At 31.4% G+C, this 19,202-nt stretch overlaps 1 protein-coding gene across 5 annotated transcripts in view; it reads right to left on the bottom strand.

The window, feature by feature from the left end:
• The window catches only part of kuz (zinc-dependent metalloprotease kuz), a 274,041-nt gene that overhangs the window by 130,104 nt on the left and 124,735 nt on the right, over positions 1-19,202 (bottom strand). For all 5 annotated transcript variants that reach the window (XR_016196388.1, XR_016196387.1, XR_016196389.1 and 2 more), the window contains exon 3: positions 9,320-9,352. Coding sequence is in view for 2 of the 5 variants with exons in the window: in XM_089257268.1 (XP_089113394.1) it covers positions 9,320-9,352 (33 nt within the window). In the remaining 3 variants the exon portion in view is untranslated. The remainder of the gene's footprint in view (positions 1-9,319; positions 9,353-19,202) is intronic.

Raw genomic sequence — 19,202 nt, 5'->3', positions numbered from 1 at the left:
TGTGAAAATACAAATAAAAAAATTTATATAAACAAAAAAATATATAATAAAAAAGAAATATGTATTTTATAAACTTTATAAGCTAAGCAATCTAAACACATTTTTTTATATGCACTCAACTAAAAGTCAATAGATTTTTTTTATTTTCCTTATTTTTGATGAAATATTTTCAATAAATATTAAAAACGTTCTCTATCGTGAAAATATATAATTCCCTCATGTATACTAACAAATAAAATTGTTTTTTGATACTGCTGATTTTTGTTATACATAAATGTTGACAAAATACGTATAACTGCAATTGTTCGATGTTGAAAATAAGCCTATGTTTGTATGTATAAACATCAGAATAAACAGTGGAGGGGGATGTCTTGAATAATAGATTTTTAGCTTTTGATTGCATTTGGCGCGACAACAGTTTGCGCTCGTTGTCAGGCAAAGTAGAAAAACAAAAAATCAACAAGAAAACAAAAAACGAAAAGTCAAAGAAAAGCGAAAAAAAAAAAAATTCAATTTTACGAATACCAAATCCAGAAATTGGAAATTGCCGAGTATTAACGTGACTTTTGTGGGTGTTGTCGTTTGATGTTTTCATTTCCAATTTTCATTTGCATTGCAAAACGAATTGCATTGGCTAACAAAAAGTGGCAGAAAATTAGCAAAAGCCGACAACACAATAAAACCTAAATGAAATAAATAAAAAACAAATTGGCAAATCAAATAGTTATTCTAAATATTCCGAAAGTAAAATAAAACAAAAAACTAATTGACAACTAATTTGTAGCCGAATGATAAAAATAACTATAACAAATTATTTATATATTAGTAATGAAATTACTTATATAATAAAACTAACAGAAAAACAAAAAAAAATCAAACAAAACTAAAATAAAGTAATATAATGAAATAACAATATATTTTTTTAAAATGTATATATTTTTCTGATATTACAAATCGAAGTATATATTAAGTGCATAAAATTGAATGGATAAATTTTGTTTATATATGTTTCTTATTTTTACGACAATATGGATTAAATTTGCCACAAATTACAATAGAACAGGTGAACAATTTATATTAAAAGAAGACCAATATATAATCAAATGTTAATATTTCTTATTTTATTTGTTCATTTTCACTACTCCCATCCAGCTCTAAGCACAAACTCATTTCACGCACAATTCAACATTACCCAAGCAAAGATATTGCTGAGCCTGAGTAATTATGTTGCTTTCATTACACAAGATCTCATATCAGACAGGGTGGCTCGGGACTGGGCTGGGACAGAGGCATTATCACACAAGCTGCTAATATAAGCAACATTACGAGCTATAGCCACGCCCACACACACAACACGCACAGCAGAAACAGAAACTCTCGCACGCAAAACTTGAGCATACAGCTTAATTATCAAGGAGAAACTCGGACCAAAAACGAATGAAAAAAAAAAATAAATAAATAAAAAAATTAAAGTAATAAATATAATAATATTTAAATAACTTAGTATATGATTAAAACAGTTCAGAAATGAGAATAGATGAGCAAGAACTAATATTGAAAAAATATATAAAATATAATATAAAATTACTTGTTTATATTGTAATTAATGCATAAAGATAAAATATAACTAAATTAATTTTTTTTTAATGAGCGTTGAATTTTTTTTTAATTGGATGTTTTTGTTATTATTATTTATTATATATGTTTTCTTTTTATTTATTTATTTTTTCCTTTTTGTTTCGATATTATTTTCTTTAGTTTACAGTAATTTTTCTGTGAATATAATTAAGTATAAATTGAAATTTTAAAATGTTTGCTAAATTTCTTTTCTACGTTTTAATGAAATTTCATTTAGTTTTATGTTTGTTTCTCATGTTCGCGTTGCTCCGGTCCGCTGAAGCAAACAATGTTCGTTGCACTACGTTGCATGTCATTAGCCCCGGATGATAATGCATAATTCGGAAAGAAAACTTTATGATGAATCTGGCCAAAGTTTGGCAAGCGACAAGTGGATAAGCAAATTTTAATGGAATTAAAAAATATGTATGATCATTTTCCATATGACAGCATAAATTAAAAAGGTAATTTATGATATCTTAAATTTTCAATATGAGATATAATAAGTTTCTTGAATTTTTGAATTACGAATACTTTAATTTACATATATTGAATTTTATTTACAAGCTTAGTATATTTTAGAAAAATGAAAACCAAAGAAAACAGGGCAGCATGTCAAACAATTAGTAAATATAAGAATCGACTGCGGCCACCAATAAAACAAAATAAAAATTCAATAGAAATGGTTTGAAAAAGAAATATGAATAGAAAAGAAAGAAAAAGTCCTACAATGAAAACCATTCTGGTGCGATGCAGACCATAAAAAAGGACAATCAATGATAAAAGGGTCAAACGGAAGGCAAATGCAAAATAAAGTCAAGCACAAGTCGCGACTGCAATTTCAGTAACTATAAATCGATATACACATATATTTATAGATATACCCTTGCACATAGACAATAGACTTTGCTTTATCTCCAGACATGGATAAACATTGCATAGTCTTTGGCAGGACTCAGTCCTTAGTATAATCGAGTTGATCAACAAACAGAGTGCATGTAGCAAGCAGTAAGCAGCTCGCTGCATAATTTTCAAATTCAAGTCGCCGTTGCAGTTAGCTAAAAAGACAACGGATATGAATATGCCCCAAGGCTATCAGACAGCATAAATGAGCGTAGAATGTACATAGAAGTCGCTTCAGTATATATAGATAAATGTATATATACCTATCTATATAGACAAAGCAAAGCACAAGATGCGCTTAAAACACAAACAAAACGTGGCTAAATGGCAGCTCTTCATATCATCGTCCCCTCAGGCCCCGTATCGACCAATTCATGTTAGCCACAGCGTCTGCTTTGCCACTGATACGGGTAAATCTGTTTGGGCGTTAAAAGTACAAACTCCAACCTATAAACACCCACCCACAGGCACACACACACACACACACACAAATAGATTTACCCACCCACCAACACCCACACCCACACCCGCACACAGAGAACAGTTGAGAGCAGCGCAAAGTTTTTCCCTGGCTGTTGCGTTGCCATTTCTGCTGCTTCATGATGACAAACATTGATGCAATGATGATGTTCTTACATTTGCACAGTCTCCAAACTTCAAACTCCAGCGTGACATTAGATTTTAACAATTTGCATAGAAAATGTTGTTCAAGCTCATATGTAATCCCATATTTTATGACATCTAACATGTAATCTGAGTGCTTAAAAATCATTTGACCACCATTCATAAGCTGTTAGTTTGTGGTTTAAGTTCACCAACTCTTTTATTTTTCCTGCACACTCATTTCATATTTGAATGTATATAAATATTTGGCACCATCTGACATCTGCTCATCTTGTACTTTCTTAGGCAACTATTTGATATCGTGATTCTCCCATTTTGTTTGCTGTTATATTATGAACTTTTATCATAATCTTCTCCAATGTTCTCTTTATTCGTTTCCCTTTTCAGCCTGCCTTTTAATTCAGCTTCTATTACGCGTATTGTCTCTCTCTCTCTCTTTCTCCTTGCAATCATCTCTCTCTCTCTCTTTCGATCTGTAGTCATCTCTCGTTCGTTCGATCTACAGTAGTGCTTTATTTTATTCTGTAGGCATTTCACTATATTTATATACATCTCTCTCATTTCTTCTTTTCTCGTCAGTCTGTGGTCATGTCTGTCTCACATTCTACTATCAGTCTTTCCAATTTTCATTATTTCTAATCCTCTCTCTCATTATTTCTCCTCTCTCTCTCTCTCTCTCAGTTTTTATTGTTTCAACTTCAGGTGTATTAAGTTAATTCTCTAACCACGACATTTATATTGTCTAGGACACTCAATATTGATAATGTGTATCCCCTTTCAGAATGAAAAGCTCAACAGTCTGTGCTCCGGGTTAGGGTTGCTATAGTACCGCTTCATACCAATAAATTGCTTTCGCAATCGCATCCCAATGACTTTCATTTATCTGTGGGCTGTGACAGGGCCGTAACCATTTCTTCCGCTTCATATTACAAATCTACGGCTGATGCGATTATAGGCGAGAGACGGCAAAAAAACATATAAAAAAAAATAAAATAAATAAAAAAAAAAAAATGAAGAAGAGTATGAAGTGAATTTGTATGCCCTGAAGCGGTACAAGCACTGATATATGTACCATAAAACAGAGAGAAAATGAACATAAAAAAATGCGAATGAAAGAGTAAAGTGCAGACTATTGGTACTCAAAGTTGGTGGTGGGCCAGTAGGGGGCGCACAGTGGTTGCGCTTGTATGGGGAGAGCGGCCAAAAGTACTTCTAGTGCAGATAAAATGATGAAATTTTTTCCAAAATTCTATAAAAATATAATAAGTAATATAGCATGCCTAAATAAGTCGTATAGCCCACCAACACCCTACACCAATACGTAACCTCAACAAAAATTTTTTTTCTAATATAACATTAGAACAAAACAGATGATTTATTAAAAATAAATGAAGCAAATAGTAAGAAAAACTAAAATTATCAAGTTCTATGATTTTATTTACATACATTTACTCTTCTAATAATAATTGGAATGTACTGTTCAATAATTTTGTTGTTTTTTTTTTTTTTTTTTTTTTTTTTTTTTGTGCAAGGTAACTTTTTTTGACTCGATGAACAGTTGCTTTGGGTATTGTTTGTTGTACACAGCGCAATGAAATTGTTTCCTTTTCTTTTAGCCAAATATTTTGATATTGCATTACAGAGAATTTTGTACGATTGTGTTTTTGCCAAAGAGTTGCGAATCTTTTACAAAAGAACGAAATACGCTTTGGCAAATCATCCAGGTCGGCTCTTTTTAATTTCAATGTGTACAAATTCTATCAGTGTCTTTAGTTTTTCTGCATTGGTTCCATTTGTTGTGCACCAAAAATCAAAAATATATAGGCGCGTAAAAACACACCTATAAAAATTGTCAACGAAATTCAATCAACCAAATCAAATAAAAATGATTAATTAATAAAAGAATAATCAATTTTCAAAATCATATATAACCACAAACGACGAAAAGAGAGACAAAAACAACAAAACATTACGCCAATCAGACGTTTCGCAGGGCACAGCTGACCTTTAATAATGGGAGACGCCGTCACTTTATTTACGTTTATAAATGCATGGGCAAATTTTGGCACCTAAACTAAACACATTTATTACCTTAAAAGTCAGACAAATACGGGGATATAAAACATTTCTGTGGAATTTTGTGGGATCATAACTAAAAGTCCACCTAAACATAAAAAAGACGCTTAAAAACACACATAAAAAGATTAAATCAAACAAATTAATTTCACAATAACAATTTGATTAGTTGACTAGTAATTTTAATTGGAAATTAGAGTAAATACCTTGTACTTCAACATCCATACTAAAAAAATTAATCTGGACCACTTAAGATAACGTCTGACCACTTTGAAAGGCAACGCTAAAGTGAAAAAAAGCCTACTGAGCGCATCAGCTGTGCGAAAATGGACACGTTTTCGGCATTTCAATGCTATTTTTGGAAAGTACCAGTGAAAATCTAGAAAAACCCGGTTTGCCATTAAGAAGTTTGGACATTTACGAGTCAATTTGTGTGGGTTTTGTCAAAATTGGTTGCGATGGATTTTTTGACTTTTGGCCTATGGGCGCAACCACTGTGGGGCGAGGTCTATGATACCGCCGCGACCAGTTAATAGCATTGCCCGTCTACGCCCACGCAATCAGTGGAAACATTTTTTACGTTTGTCGAGATACTTTTCGCCCCATGCAAAAAGACAGCAGCAAGACATAAACACAGCGAGACATGGTTATGCTGCAGTTGGCCAACTTGTTGTGATGCTGCCAAAGGGCAAAACCACTTTCAGCCTCGGCTCTGCAACATATATCGCAGTCGTCGAGCTATATTTCCTCCTATTTTTTGTTAGAGGCATAACACGGCAAAATCATGGAACGGTTCAGAAAAATTTGCGGTTCGCTGCTCTCTTAATATCATGTGCTACAACTACTCAATTGGAAAGGGCGAAAGCGATTATGCAATAATGATCTCACAATATTTAAATGTAGAAAAAAAAAAAAAAAAAAACAAATTCTTTTTTTTCTGCTTATAAAATATTACACACTCCATTCTTTTTATACCCTGAACCCATTGAAAATGGGAAATCAGGGTATAATGTTTTTGTGTAAAAGTATGTAACAGGCAGAAGGAATCATCCCAGACCCCATAAAGTATATATATTCTTGATCAGCACGACGAGCTGAGTCGATATAGCCCTGTCCGTCTGTCCGTCCGTCCGTCCGTCCGTCCGTATGAACGCCGAGATCTCAGAAGATATAAGAGCTAGAGAGCTGAAATTTTGTGTGCATACTCGTGTATACCATACGCAGTACGAGTTTGCTTTATTTTTTCGATAACTCATCCGATAACTTTTTTATCGAGAATAATCGAAAAATTGATTTTGTTTTTTGAGCCTCATTGGAGTACTATTAGACGTAGAGACATCAGATTTACTGTGTATATACAGATAATGAATACAAACATTTTGTAATCAACAGATTTTGGATACCACGCCTCCTTCGCCCCCAATTTGTAAAACACGCATTTCAAGTAGTAGAGACTTGTGCTTCGGAATGTACACACATTTTGAGCATATAATTACGCCCTGAAAATTTCATTAAGATTGTATGTTTACAAAAGAAGTTATTCACCAAGTGAATTCTCATACTATTGTCCACACTGCAGCGCAGCCCAAGCGCAGTCGCTGCTTACTGCGCAGTTAGCAGAGCGCGGGCGCGTGAGGGTTGATGCATATGTATGTATGTGTGCGTGCATAAAAGAAGTGCAGAATGATAAGAATATCAGCTTGGAGGGTTCAGGGTATCTCCTAGTCGAGCAGTCTCGACTAGAGTCTTCTTACTTGTTTTTTATAAAAGTCAGAAATTGAAGTTAGTATTAATAATAACGTACACAAATGGTGGAAAATAATTCTTTTTAGACTATTCGAACTACATTTCAAATTTATATTATTATTATTCAGTTTACCGTAGAAATCTATTATTTTTATGTATATTCATATATGTTGTACTTCTTTCCTTTTAATTTATTGCTTTTTTTCGTATGTGCTGTTATTTATTTATATTTTTGTATTATATATTTTATATATTGTATATATTTGATTTGCAATTTTGTTTATCTATTATTTATTTGATACTTTTAATTTTTTTCGTATGTGTTGTAATTTTTTTATATTTTTGTATTAATAATTTTATATATTGCATATATTTATTTTGTATTTTTTTTATTCATTATTATGTATTTTATATATTTTGTACTCTTAATTTTTTCATTTATTGTATTTATATTTTTTAATATAACTTTAAATTTTTCTTTTCTTTAAATACTGATTTTGATTGTAATCATTTTAATATTTACATGGTTTTTAACATTATACAAATGTATAAAAAACTATATATTATGGTACGAAAATACGTCTTTAAAACCTAGTATTCTTTTAACCTTTAAGACCTAACGAAATCAATACGACCCAGGCAAATGCTGGCAATTTGGTTGAACCCCTTGGGCCAATGCCCACATAGTTTTGCTGAGTAAAACAAGTGGGTGGCCCAAAAAAAAGTTTACCGATTTAACCAATTTTTAGCAGTAGCAGCCCACAAAAACCATTACATTGACCGCAACGGGACAGGAACAACAAATGCCAAACGAACAGCAGCTGCTCCTGGCGTGGTTACTGAAGCTGAAGCTAAGAGTTGAGGGCTGCGGGCATGGCTGGTGCTAAGCCAGTTCACTGTTTGGCGCGCTAAGCCAAGTAAAAACTCATCAAACTATATTTTCAATAAATAATGACAATGTGCAGCCAAGCCAGCAGCGGTTAGGCAGACAGAGAGTAGAGACTTTCGCCGGCAGTCAGTTTGTGTTTCAGCTAACAGCTCCATTGATTTCGCCAATATCAAGCAGCTACTCGAAGTCTAGAGAACTGGCGGCGCGACACCAAATCATAAAATGGCATGACATAAAAATAAAAGTGTATTAAAAACAAACACAAGCCAAAAACCCACACTTGTGTAGATTAGTGTGAGTGTTTGTGTATGCCACGCCCAGCATTTGCATGCGCGCCAGCAACTCCTTTAATCCATTCCATTGCAGTCAGCCAGACAGCAGACAGACAAGAAGTCGACAGCGCAACCTGCATGGACTAGCGGGACTTAAAACCGACTCAGACAATTGCAAAGTTGGCCCTAACACATGCACAGTGGGACCAAGACTTTTTCTGGTTATATAGAAATATTTTGCGAATTATTTTTATTGAAAAAAAAAATGTATATGTTTGTTACTAAAAAAATAAATTAAAAAAAACCAAGTATAAAAAAAATAAATATATAAAAAATAAATGTATAAAAAATATATATATAAAAAATATATATATAAAAAATAAATATGTAAAAAATAAATATATAAAAATTTAAAATATACAAAAGCTTAAAATATATAAAAAATAATTATGTAAAAAATAAATATATAAAAAATAAATATATAAAAAATAAATATATAAAAAATAAATATATAAAAAATAAATATATAAAAAATAAATATATAAAAAATAAATATATAATACATATGCTTTATTCAATTTTGCAGTACTAAGTTTTCCATTTTCATATCATAGCTAACACAACGGTTCCACTGTGCTAAATTTTTTCAAATTTGGTCGGCACATACGCGTAATAAATTGCACAATGGGGAGCACTCGTAGTTATGGTTAGAGAAGTGCCGGCATGTGAATGGTCCAAGAGCGCAGTAAAAAGCTGCACTTGGAGTTTTTTCCCGGCTAACATTTGGCGGTCTTTCGGATATTTATTCGTTTTTTAGCTAGTTTATGGCCCAAACACAACATGCACAAAAGTTGTTGTTGCGCAATTTTTGGCAGACATTAGGAAATGTGTATCTATTTTCTGTTTTGTCTTTTTTTTTAAGACTAGAGTTTTTGTTGTCTTTTGTGAATTATGTTAATTTAAATAAAAGATAGAGGCAATTTATAAAATATTTAAATTTTAATGAAAATTGGCATTAAACAAATGTACTTGCAAATTTAAACACAATTTTAGATATGACAGTTGCTTAGTTACTTTATGTTTGAAAAGTAGTAAAAATATTCCTTGCTTTCAGTTCCTCGATTATATTTTAAAAATTCTAATTTTTTTTTTTTTTTTTCTTTAAATTTTAAAGTGAATAAATGTTGCTTACCTCTTTCAGCTCTGTAAATATCTTTTGCGTAGCCTGCAAGTAGAAAGAATAAAATTAAAGTTAAAGATAATAATTGTGGTATTTCTTAATATATTTAACGCACACACAAATATGCAAATCATTCAAAAAAAAAAAAAAAAAGTCTCTGGTCTCTGTAAAAAGGGTCCAAAGGACTTCACCTTGTACGACCGGCAAGGTTCAAGAGTGTGCAAAGTATTCAAATTAAAAACTACTTGAGTACGCAACGTGTAACAGCAGGCAAAAATATTTCCTCCTCGCCGGAGCAAAATATACTAAGAAAATAAAAAAAAACTCGTCCCACACCCTAAGTTAAGAATTCAGGCTGAACTGGGAAACTCTAAGTGAACGGCTAGAGTGAGCGGACCTAAGCATTCAAGTGACGTTCCTCTCCTTTCCTTTATGGAATATATTTCTGCTGAGTATTTACGTATTTTATGTATTATGTACTTTAAGTTTTATGTAGGCTTTTTTTTTAGTTTAAATTCATTTGCATTTTTAATACAATAGTTCTTTGACATGTATGCTATATAAATTAAATATTAGACATTTATAGGTATATATTTAAAATGAAATTTGATTGATTTTCATTTAAACCTTGTTGAAGTTTTTCTAAAAATATATTTTTTACTTTGTATTCTTTCTATTAATTTCTGGATTTTTTTATATATTTTTATAGTTACTACTTTTTTTCTATTTTTTATATATTTTCTATTTTTTCTATTTTCTATTTTTTGTATATTTTTTTTTATACAAATATTATTTATGTTTTTGTTTTAATATTCACTATTCTTATTTAGTTAATATGACTTTCTATTATATATTATATATATTATTTACTAATTCTGTACATTAACACTTTATTATTATTTATAAACATTACTCATTACATTACTTCGATATTAATACTTTGTATATAAAAACATTTATTTTATTTATGTGATCATTATTCCAATATTTTATTTTTTGATTTTTATTTAGTAACCTTTATTCCAGCATTTTATTTTAATGTATAATACATATGTATCTCCCTTTTTTATTCTTTGCACATCTAATTAACGCTAAATCAGCATTTGCATTAACATAGATTGGACAATAGAGATCCGACTAACATTTCGCTTTAATTGCAGAATGACAAAAAAGAATAAAAAGCTTGTTTTACAGAATTTTCGGTTGGCTGGGGAAAAGGCAGAGGTGGAGGTGGAGCATGGGCGTACTACACAAATTGCCACTGAACTGGATTATGTGTTAGCTGTGCGTGCTGTAAATGTTGTTGCCACTCAATTGTTGTTGTTGTTGTTGCAACACTAGCAAAATTCACATGAAATATTATTTATAATTATTAGTTATTATGCAAATGTGTGTGTGTGTTTGTGTGTTATGATAATTTATTTGGCTAGGCGTGATTCATGCACACAATCACTCGCACACACACACGCGCAATTAAATGCATTGCAAGTTAATTGAGTTTAAATATTTTATAGAAGCCGCCGTTAGCCAATTATAAATTTCGCCAAATTGCAATTTATGAGTGTTAAAAATTACTAAAATTTATTTGTTGTTAATTATAATCAATGCATTGTTAAGATGTCATCAATAGTTTGCAAATGAGACGAATATCTATAGATATTTTTACCAATATATACATATTGTGAATTCCATTGAAATATTTTTAAAATATATTCACATATTTATATATATTTTCTCATTCATATATAGTCAATTTTCTACTATTTTGCCTTGCACATGTGCATTTTCTTTGATCCTTTGTTTGCACACAGCACAAGATGCCATTTCCACTCGTCATTAATGTTCTTCCTTTCTAGCACACACACTCTGCCTTTCCCTCTCTCTCTGCCGCACACAGACTGCCAAAGGCCATAAAATCTGTAGCTGAAAAACTAATTCATTTCAGACTTTAATTCATTAGATTTTTTTTTTTTTTGCCTCTCCGTTCGTTTTTTAATGGCTGCTACCAGGAGAGAGCGACGCTCTTTTGTCTCGCATAGTCTTGATGACATTTTAGCTGCCGGCAATGCCAGCAACTCCAACCTAGCTCTCCCTCCCTCTCTCTCTCCCACCCACAACTCTTTAAAAAAAAATGATGCCGACAAACTGCATACAAAAGCTGCAGTAGAATGTCAAAGTGGTATGCAAAAGCTGCCATGGTATGCTCTTTATTATAGACATACACATCTACACACATGTATGAATATTTATATATGTACGAGTATGTGTGAGCGTGTGTGCGTGTGTGTCTGCGCAGTAAATTACTAGTAAATCCAGCGTGTGCACTCAAGCTACCATTTATTTCCACAGCCAGTCGCTAAGTAATTGAATCAAGTTTCTCCAGGGCTCACTTTCAATACAACAAGAAAATGAAATGAAACAAAAAACAAAAAACGGAGTAGCTTCAAAGAGTTATGTGACAATTGCGACTATAATGAAAACAAAGCTCATTTATAAATGAAAACATTTCTCGAATTAATTGTTATTTAGAGCAGCGCAAAAAGCATTTGCAAGCACACGCTCTCTCAACTATTTGTAGATCTATTGTAAAACTATCGAAATTCGACTAAGAATCAGATTATTTTATTGTTTTTTATGTAGGTTGACCAAATAAAAGTAGTAGCCGTATAAGGTTTGCCAAAAAACTAGAAATTATTGGATATATGATATTAGAAATCTCAGGATAACGATGTCATTGTGCATGAAATAGTAGATGATTCAAATAGGTCGCTTTACTGGCCTTATTAGATGGATTCTCTATTGTTATCACGGCACTCATTTTGTGTATTGGCTTTCATTTCATTATGAAACTTCAAAAAACCTCTGCGAGCTGTCCACTATTTATTTTATTTCCACTGATATACTATTTATACTATTATTTCTGCTCCTATCCTATCCTTATCTACAACTAAACTAATTCGTTAGTAGGCATAATGTTTGTTACTTCATCTATTAAGTATATTATTACATTTACTCATATGTCAACTAAATTATCTAAATATAACTACTAATATATCATTAGCATATAGTGCCTACTACTCTATCTACTGCTAACACAGCTTGCTAATGGCCATGATATGTCTTTTACTCTTTACCTGTATATTATTAGCAGACATAGATGTAGGTCTACTACATTTATCTAGTACTATGTCTACTATTATGTCCATTACGGTGTCTACTACCTATCCATTATATTTGCTGCTTTATATCTACCTCTGCTCTGCCTGCCATGTTTACTACTATATGTTCTCTACCTTCAACCATACTTACTACTAGATCTACTACTATCTACTCCTTTTTCTACTACTATGTCAACAATTGATAACTTAAAAAAAAAAAACATGATATTAACAACCTTTGAACAAAATTCCTATTTATCAATATTGTAAACAAATTTCTCCCAAGTTCAATTCACACTTAAATGTCACGCAAGAATCTATGAATAAATAATAATTATTGGATGACTCAAACAACTTTTAATATGCATTTATCCCAAACAGCATCACTCGGCCCGCTTGCATTGTTATTAGAGTCATTAAATAATAGAAACTTATTAATCACATTCAATCGCAATTTGTACAACAGTCGTTTTAATTAATCAACAACATTTTTCACACAATCTGCAGCACAATTAGTAAAATGTTCCAAACTGCAGTAAAGTTGTTCAAAATATTATCTAGGCCTAGCACACTTGGTTTTACTCTCTCCGTCAACACAAACTATAGAAATAGTTCGCATAGAGTCAGTAAAATTGCATAATGTTTTCATTTAGCAATCAATTTCCGACATAATTTCACTATTTTCTCTCTTCAACTTTCAGGCTTCGTTGCGCATATTTAAATTAGAAGAAGACGAGATGCAAAAGTTCAACAGCTGCCAACATCATTTCCAATGCAATTTGACTAATCGTGCATGGCAAACGAAAAGATAGTGTGGCAATCCACATACATATATATATGTATATATGCATGAGTCTGGCTACCACATTGCGTATACGCAATGTGCGCTGTGAAAGCTGTTGTTGGTTTAATTACAATTTACAAGGAAATATATGGAATATATCTCCCTCTCTCTCTCTCTCTCACCCTCTCTCTCTCTGTCTGTGTGTGTGTGGGTGAATTGGCAGTAGCATGCATTCAGTTCTTCATTAATAATAATTGTTGAAATTCCATAATCATGTTTAATAATTATTATATACAGAGGGGCGGCTGGAAGAGAATGGGGATGGGGGAGGGGGGTCGTTGGTGGTTTTTGCCAGGCCATTTGATCAGCTTTTGGCTGGATACATTTACAGCCGGCAAAAATCCGTGTAGCAAATGCTGTGAAAATTATAAAATAAAATAAAATCCAATGTAATTGAGATGAAAATGTGCGATTATTCGATACCCTGCATAATTGCTAGCTTGCAAAATGTTAGGTTTATGTTTCAAAAGCTGGCTTGAAATCGATACTTAACTAAAGAATTGAAGAGCTAACTATAAAAGACGTAGAAGTGAGCAACTATGGGTTACCCCTTATATTACTTGTTAGACATTCTGAATGTTTGATAAGCCTTTAACAAATTCGAGTTTCAAATTTACGTTAATTGATAAAAATGTAAAACAATAACGACTTTCCTATAAATTATATCCTATCCTATCCTATGAAATATATATTTCGAATTTTGACATAACTTAGCTTAAAATATTTCAATATGATAAAACGATTATATCCTTTTATTCAAATTCTATAATTTTACATAATTTTTCCTTCTACAGGCACGAAATCTATTTAAATTCGTTCCAAGCTTGATCGATAGACACATTAATGATCTATAAGAAGATACCCTGCATAGTTTTATTGGCATAGAGGATATCCTGTACAGTTGAATCTATACTTCCATTCGTATTTTATGAATATGCCCTATTTTTTTTTTGTTTTTCAGAAACATTAGCAAAACGCTAAAATAGCTAAGTTATGTTAAAAAAATGTATATATTATTTTTATGATAAATTCTGTTAACTTTCACATCAAATTTTCGCACATTTATCACTTCCACTTTCCATACTATGCAGGGTATCAAAATATAGGCGAAACAAAAATTGGCGCTGTCGTCGTGTTGTGGTCGCTGCATATCGTCTACGAGCAGCTGTGTGTTGTAGTTGCCTTTACATGTTATATGTTATTGCTGTTCCCATTGCAATTATTATTGTTGTTGTTGCTGCTGCTGCTGTCGTCGTTGTTGTTGTTGTTGTCATTGCTGCCACAATGGCAACCGCCTGCACATTTCACAAATGGTGTGGAAATTAAATTGTATTAAGTAATAAATGTTTAAAGCTTGTGCATTGTGCAATGCTGATGTTTATTAAGTTTCCAGAGCGGGGAAGACGGGCAGGAGCTGCAGCTGCAGCTGCTCCCTTGACGCACAGTGGGTCGAATTAGATAAAGTGAGTGGAATATGATTTTAATCTAAATTTAAAATATTTTAAAAATTGTTTAAACATGTTAAGTGCATGGATCAATGTTTGATAGCCTAGATAGCCAATAATATCTACTAACAATATATTTTGTTATCGCATATATCAATACTGAACTGCCTATTAATGTCTACACATTAACTCATCAACAATCAGTTTTAAAATAGCTTGATAAGAATTTGATTTTCATATGCGCCTACCATAAATATAATTGATAATTGAGCACATAATAATTTCAACTAGTCTCTTATCTTATACAGCACAAATAATTATTAGGCTAATTAATAACAAATTAGCACAATAATTAATAACAAATAAGTACAATACTTTTGCTATATATATTATTTTCATTATATTTCCTATTATCTTTTTTGTCACAATCACAATCACTGTGCAATCTCTTTGCAAGCTGCTCAAGGCGTTTAGCTTAAGGCTATTAGGGCCAAGGCAACAATTTGGCTTTGTTGAAGTCCAAGTAGAGCAGCTGTAGAGGAGCAAATGGAGAATATTTTCTATTGTGCAAGCACGCAGCCTCCCAAGATATTCTAGCTTTAAATGCAAACTTTTGCCCTCAGATATCAAAACGAATTGCGCATTTATTAGACATTTTTATTCAGCTAGTTGCATTTATAGGTTTTTATTTAAATGTTATTTATATACATTTTATGATGAATAAATATTCATTATGGTGCAGAACTCAGATATTATTTAAATTATGAAATACATTAGAGTGAAAATCCATTAAATCAAATAATAAATATAAGGTAAATATAATTCAAATACAAATGTATATACAAAATATATGCTTGATAAAAATAATATTACGGGTTTTATTAAAATTTATGTAATATATTGTATGTTGAATATATTATTAAGTTTTGAGTGATTTTATTCTAATAAAAAACTCTTTTTTTTAATTCTTAATAAATAAACACAAAATGAAAATTCATATATTAGAAAAAGTAATCCGCATAAATATTGTTTGTTAATCTGCATTATACATTAAATAATACAGTTTAACATGAAATACGGTTCACCTATTTGATAATCATTTGAGAGCAACTTAATTATTGTTAGTCAAATGCATAGCAAATCCATTGCTGCGGTTTCAAGTCTCTAATCTCTACTGTGGAATGGCATTCATTTTCAGCAATTCGGTTGCTTTTGGTGTAATTTGAGACCGCAGAGAAATGGATTATAAATCAATTGCAACCCCTTTTGGGAGTAGGAAACCCGTCACCAGAGACAGAGAGAGAGAGAGAAAGAGATGGCGGCATGGAGGGTGGTAGGGCAGACAATCTACCCTACAATTTAACCCCTAAGTAGACCACATAAATAATATATTAATAACAGCCCCCTTGTAATGTAAATGTGCCCCAGCAGCCGCAGCAGCAGCCCGAGCATGACTGGCACAGTGAAACAATTTCTGGAGAGCACTTCAACGTTTGAGCTTGGGTCTCGTTTAGTCTCATAAAACAAAAGCATAATTCAATTAAGTATCACCATCAGACCCTGGCCACGCCGACGGCCCGAACAAAACAATCGCTGTATAATGCAAAAAAAAAAGTATATATATATACATATACAAAAATAATGAAGAGAATAAGAAGAAACTACGTTTAATGGCAAACAAAACGATAGTTTTAATTATTTGTGTATCTCATAGGCGGGCGCTCGAGCAGAGCGAAAAATGAAATCACAATTCAGATTTATATGATTTTTTTTTTATTTTTAGGCTTGACTTACATTGTGGGTCATTGTGGGTCATCAGCTATGTAAAAGTTTATAATGAATATGAAATAATGAAAAAATGAAACCCCTTGACCGAAACTCTCAAAAACAGTGACCCACATGTGCAACAGAAACTGAAAATGAAAATTTCTAATTGAAATTTAAGCTATGGAAACCTGTATAAATATTTACTTTTCATTCAACTAAATATACGTTTTAATATAATTTCTTTTGCGGTTTATTAATTTTTAAGTAAACAAAATTTGTTTTTAATTGAATTAAACTTTAAATTGAAAATCAATTAATAATTCTAATATAACGTAAAAAATGCCCAAACATATTTGTCATCTTTTTTATTTAAATTAATTTAATTGTAATATAGGTATAATCATTTGAGCGAGCTCCAAATTTTAGCTTTACATTATTTAATATTCATATTTAATATCAAATTGCAAACTCAAATATAATACATAAAAAAATATATATGAATATATATAAAAAATGTAACAAACAACAATCGAATAAAATAGCTAATATTTAAAACAAAAATAAATTAAAAGTAGACCTAAAAAATAATAATAAATGAAAAATTATAAAACTAATAATAATAAATTAAAAATTATACAAATAAAAATTTATTAAACAATAGAAAAAATAAAACAATAATAAATTAATCGAATTGTATCTGCAATAATCTAAATGACTCGGTTTAGCTTAAGTAGAATCACTATAATCTAAATTTTTCATTTCAAAAATACTTTCTACGAAACCACGAGGTTAATCGCAAGTTTTAGACATCTCAAAGGTTCATACTTTTTTTACTAAACTCTAAACCATATTCTCAGATTTGAAATATTATGGACTATATTCAGATTATATCTCTGCAGTTAAGACAGACGTAATTACAAAACTCGAGCTGAGGCTATTACAACACAAGTTTCTTAACCTTACCCAACATTTTATATGCTGGCTTTGCATTAATCTTGATTCTTTTGCAATTTTTCACTAATGTAAAAAATAAAATATGGTTTATTATAATGATGCCACTCATTTTCAGAGGAAACGTCAGTCAAGTAAGTCAGTTCGTCAGTCTGGGGACTACTACGCTTCGTTTTGGGCCGCTGTGCCTAAATCACATTCAAATGAACTGAAGCGTGCGTTTGGCTGTCTCTGTGGCCCGCAATAAAAATTGTTTTGGTAATTGTTTTGACCAAATATTACATATATATGTATATATGTATATTTCAAATAAAAAAGGGTAAAAATGAAGTAAACTGCTTTGCCGGCTGCAATTGAGCGAGTGCTTGCTTTTTATTCCATTGTTTATTCCGCTTTTCCCTTTTATTTTCCTACGCCTATTTAATTCAATTTCGACTCTTTCCTTCTCTTCTCTTTATATATATTTTTTTGTCTTTTGTAATACAGGACCGTTTGCGCAGCTCAAATAAAAAAGCGCTCGCAACGACAGCGACAAAAGAGAAAAATTGAGATTGAACAGCATAAAGCTGAAATCCGCTTTGAACGGATTTACATTTAAATTTCGACTTTGGCAAGTCAACCAAAATCCCTAAGGACTTTTAAAATAAAGGCACAAAAACTATATATTTTTCTCTTTAGTTATATACTAGGATTAATATTAGTAAATAGTTTCTACATTTTTTTAAAATATATTTACAATAAAGTTTGATAATAAAGTCGAAATTTATTTTATTTATTTCTCTGTTGGTTCATATTTATATATTTTTTCGTATATATTTTTTTTAATTTTCGTATATATAGTATCTTTATGTGTATTTTGCACTGCGTAAACAAATAGTTGCCAGCTTGTAGCATTTTATTTAATCCACAGGCAAATACTATAAATAAATAAGAGTGCCAAAAGTTATTGAAAAAACATAAAATAACATGTAGGCATGATATAGTTGAGGCTGCACGACTATGACATACCGTGGAATCGTTGGAATACATGAAATTCTAATCAACTATTCACTTATTTTTTAACACAGCCACTGCCCTTTGCTGGGGTTTTTCATCGATAGCACTAAAACGGCATTTATGCAGTTTAAATTTTTAAAGCAATTAGTGCTATGAAAGAACCTAAAAGAACCTTCTGCTGCCTGTAACACACATTCCAAAAATAATATATCACTTTGATTTCCCATTTTCAATGGGTTCAGGGAATAAATATGCATCAATTTATTTGCATACATACATATTCAAATATACAGATACATATCTGCAAATAACTACAACTACGCTTGTTTATTATACAAAATAAATATCAAATATATATTTAAAAAAAAATTGAACAAAAATCTTCCTTGAAATTTATTTTTATTTACTTAAAAACAAATAACTCAAATAAATTTCTGCCGTTCGCGCATTTATCGCAGCTACTGTGCCACTAATTGCCTGTGCGTCAACTGTGCCGCGCCGCTGTCATTGACTTGGATTTTCCACAAAAACCGGAAATTCGAAACGCAAAGCAGATAAATGTGTATATGTAAAAAAAAAAAATAAAGCATAAAGTCTGAAAACCAAATTGAAAAACAAAAAACCTTGCTGCGAAGGGTAGCAAAAATTGTGTTAAGCACCACATTTCCACCATGGCCTTGCCACAGCCATGGGCAAACATGTGCGTTCGCACTGAGCCAACCAAGCATTTAAGC

The sequence above is a fragment of the Drosophila navojoa genome, chromosome 3 (genome assembly GCF_054131105.1).
Source record: "Drosophila navojoa isolate 15081-1374.11 chromosome 3, UAZ_NAV_1.0, whole genome shotgun sequence".
NCBI classification, from domain to species: Eukaryota; Metazoa; Arthropoda; class Insecta; order Diptera; family Drosophilidae; genus Drosophila; species Drosophila navojoa.
The sequence above is the reverse complement of the archived record's forward strand: the minus strand, read 5'-3'. Positions and strand labels throughout refer to the sequence as shown.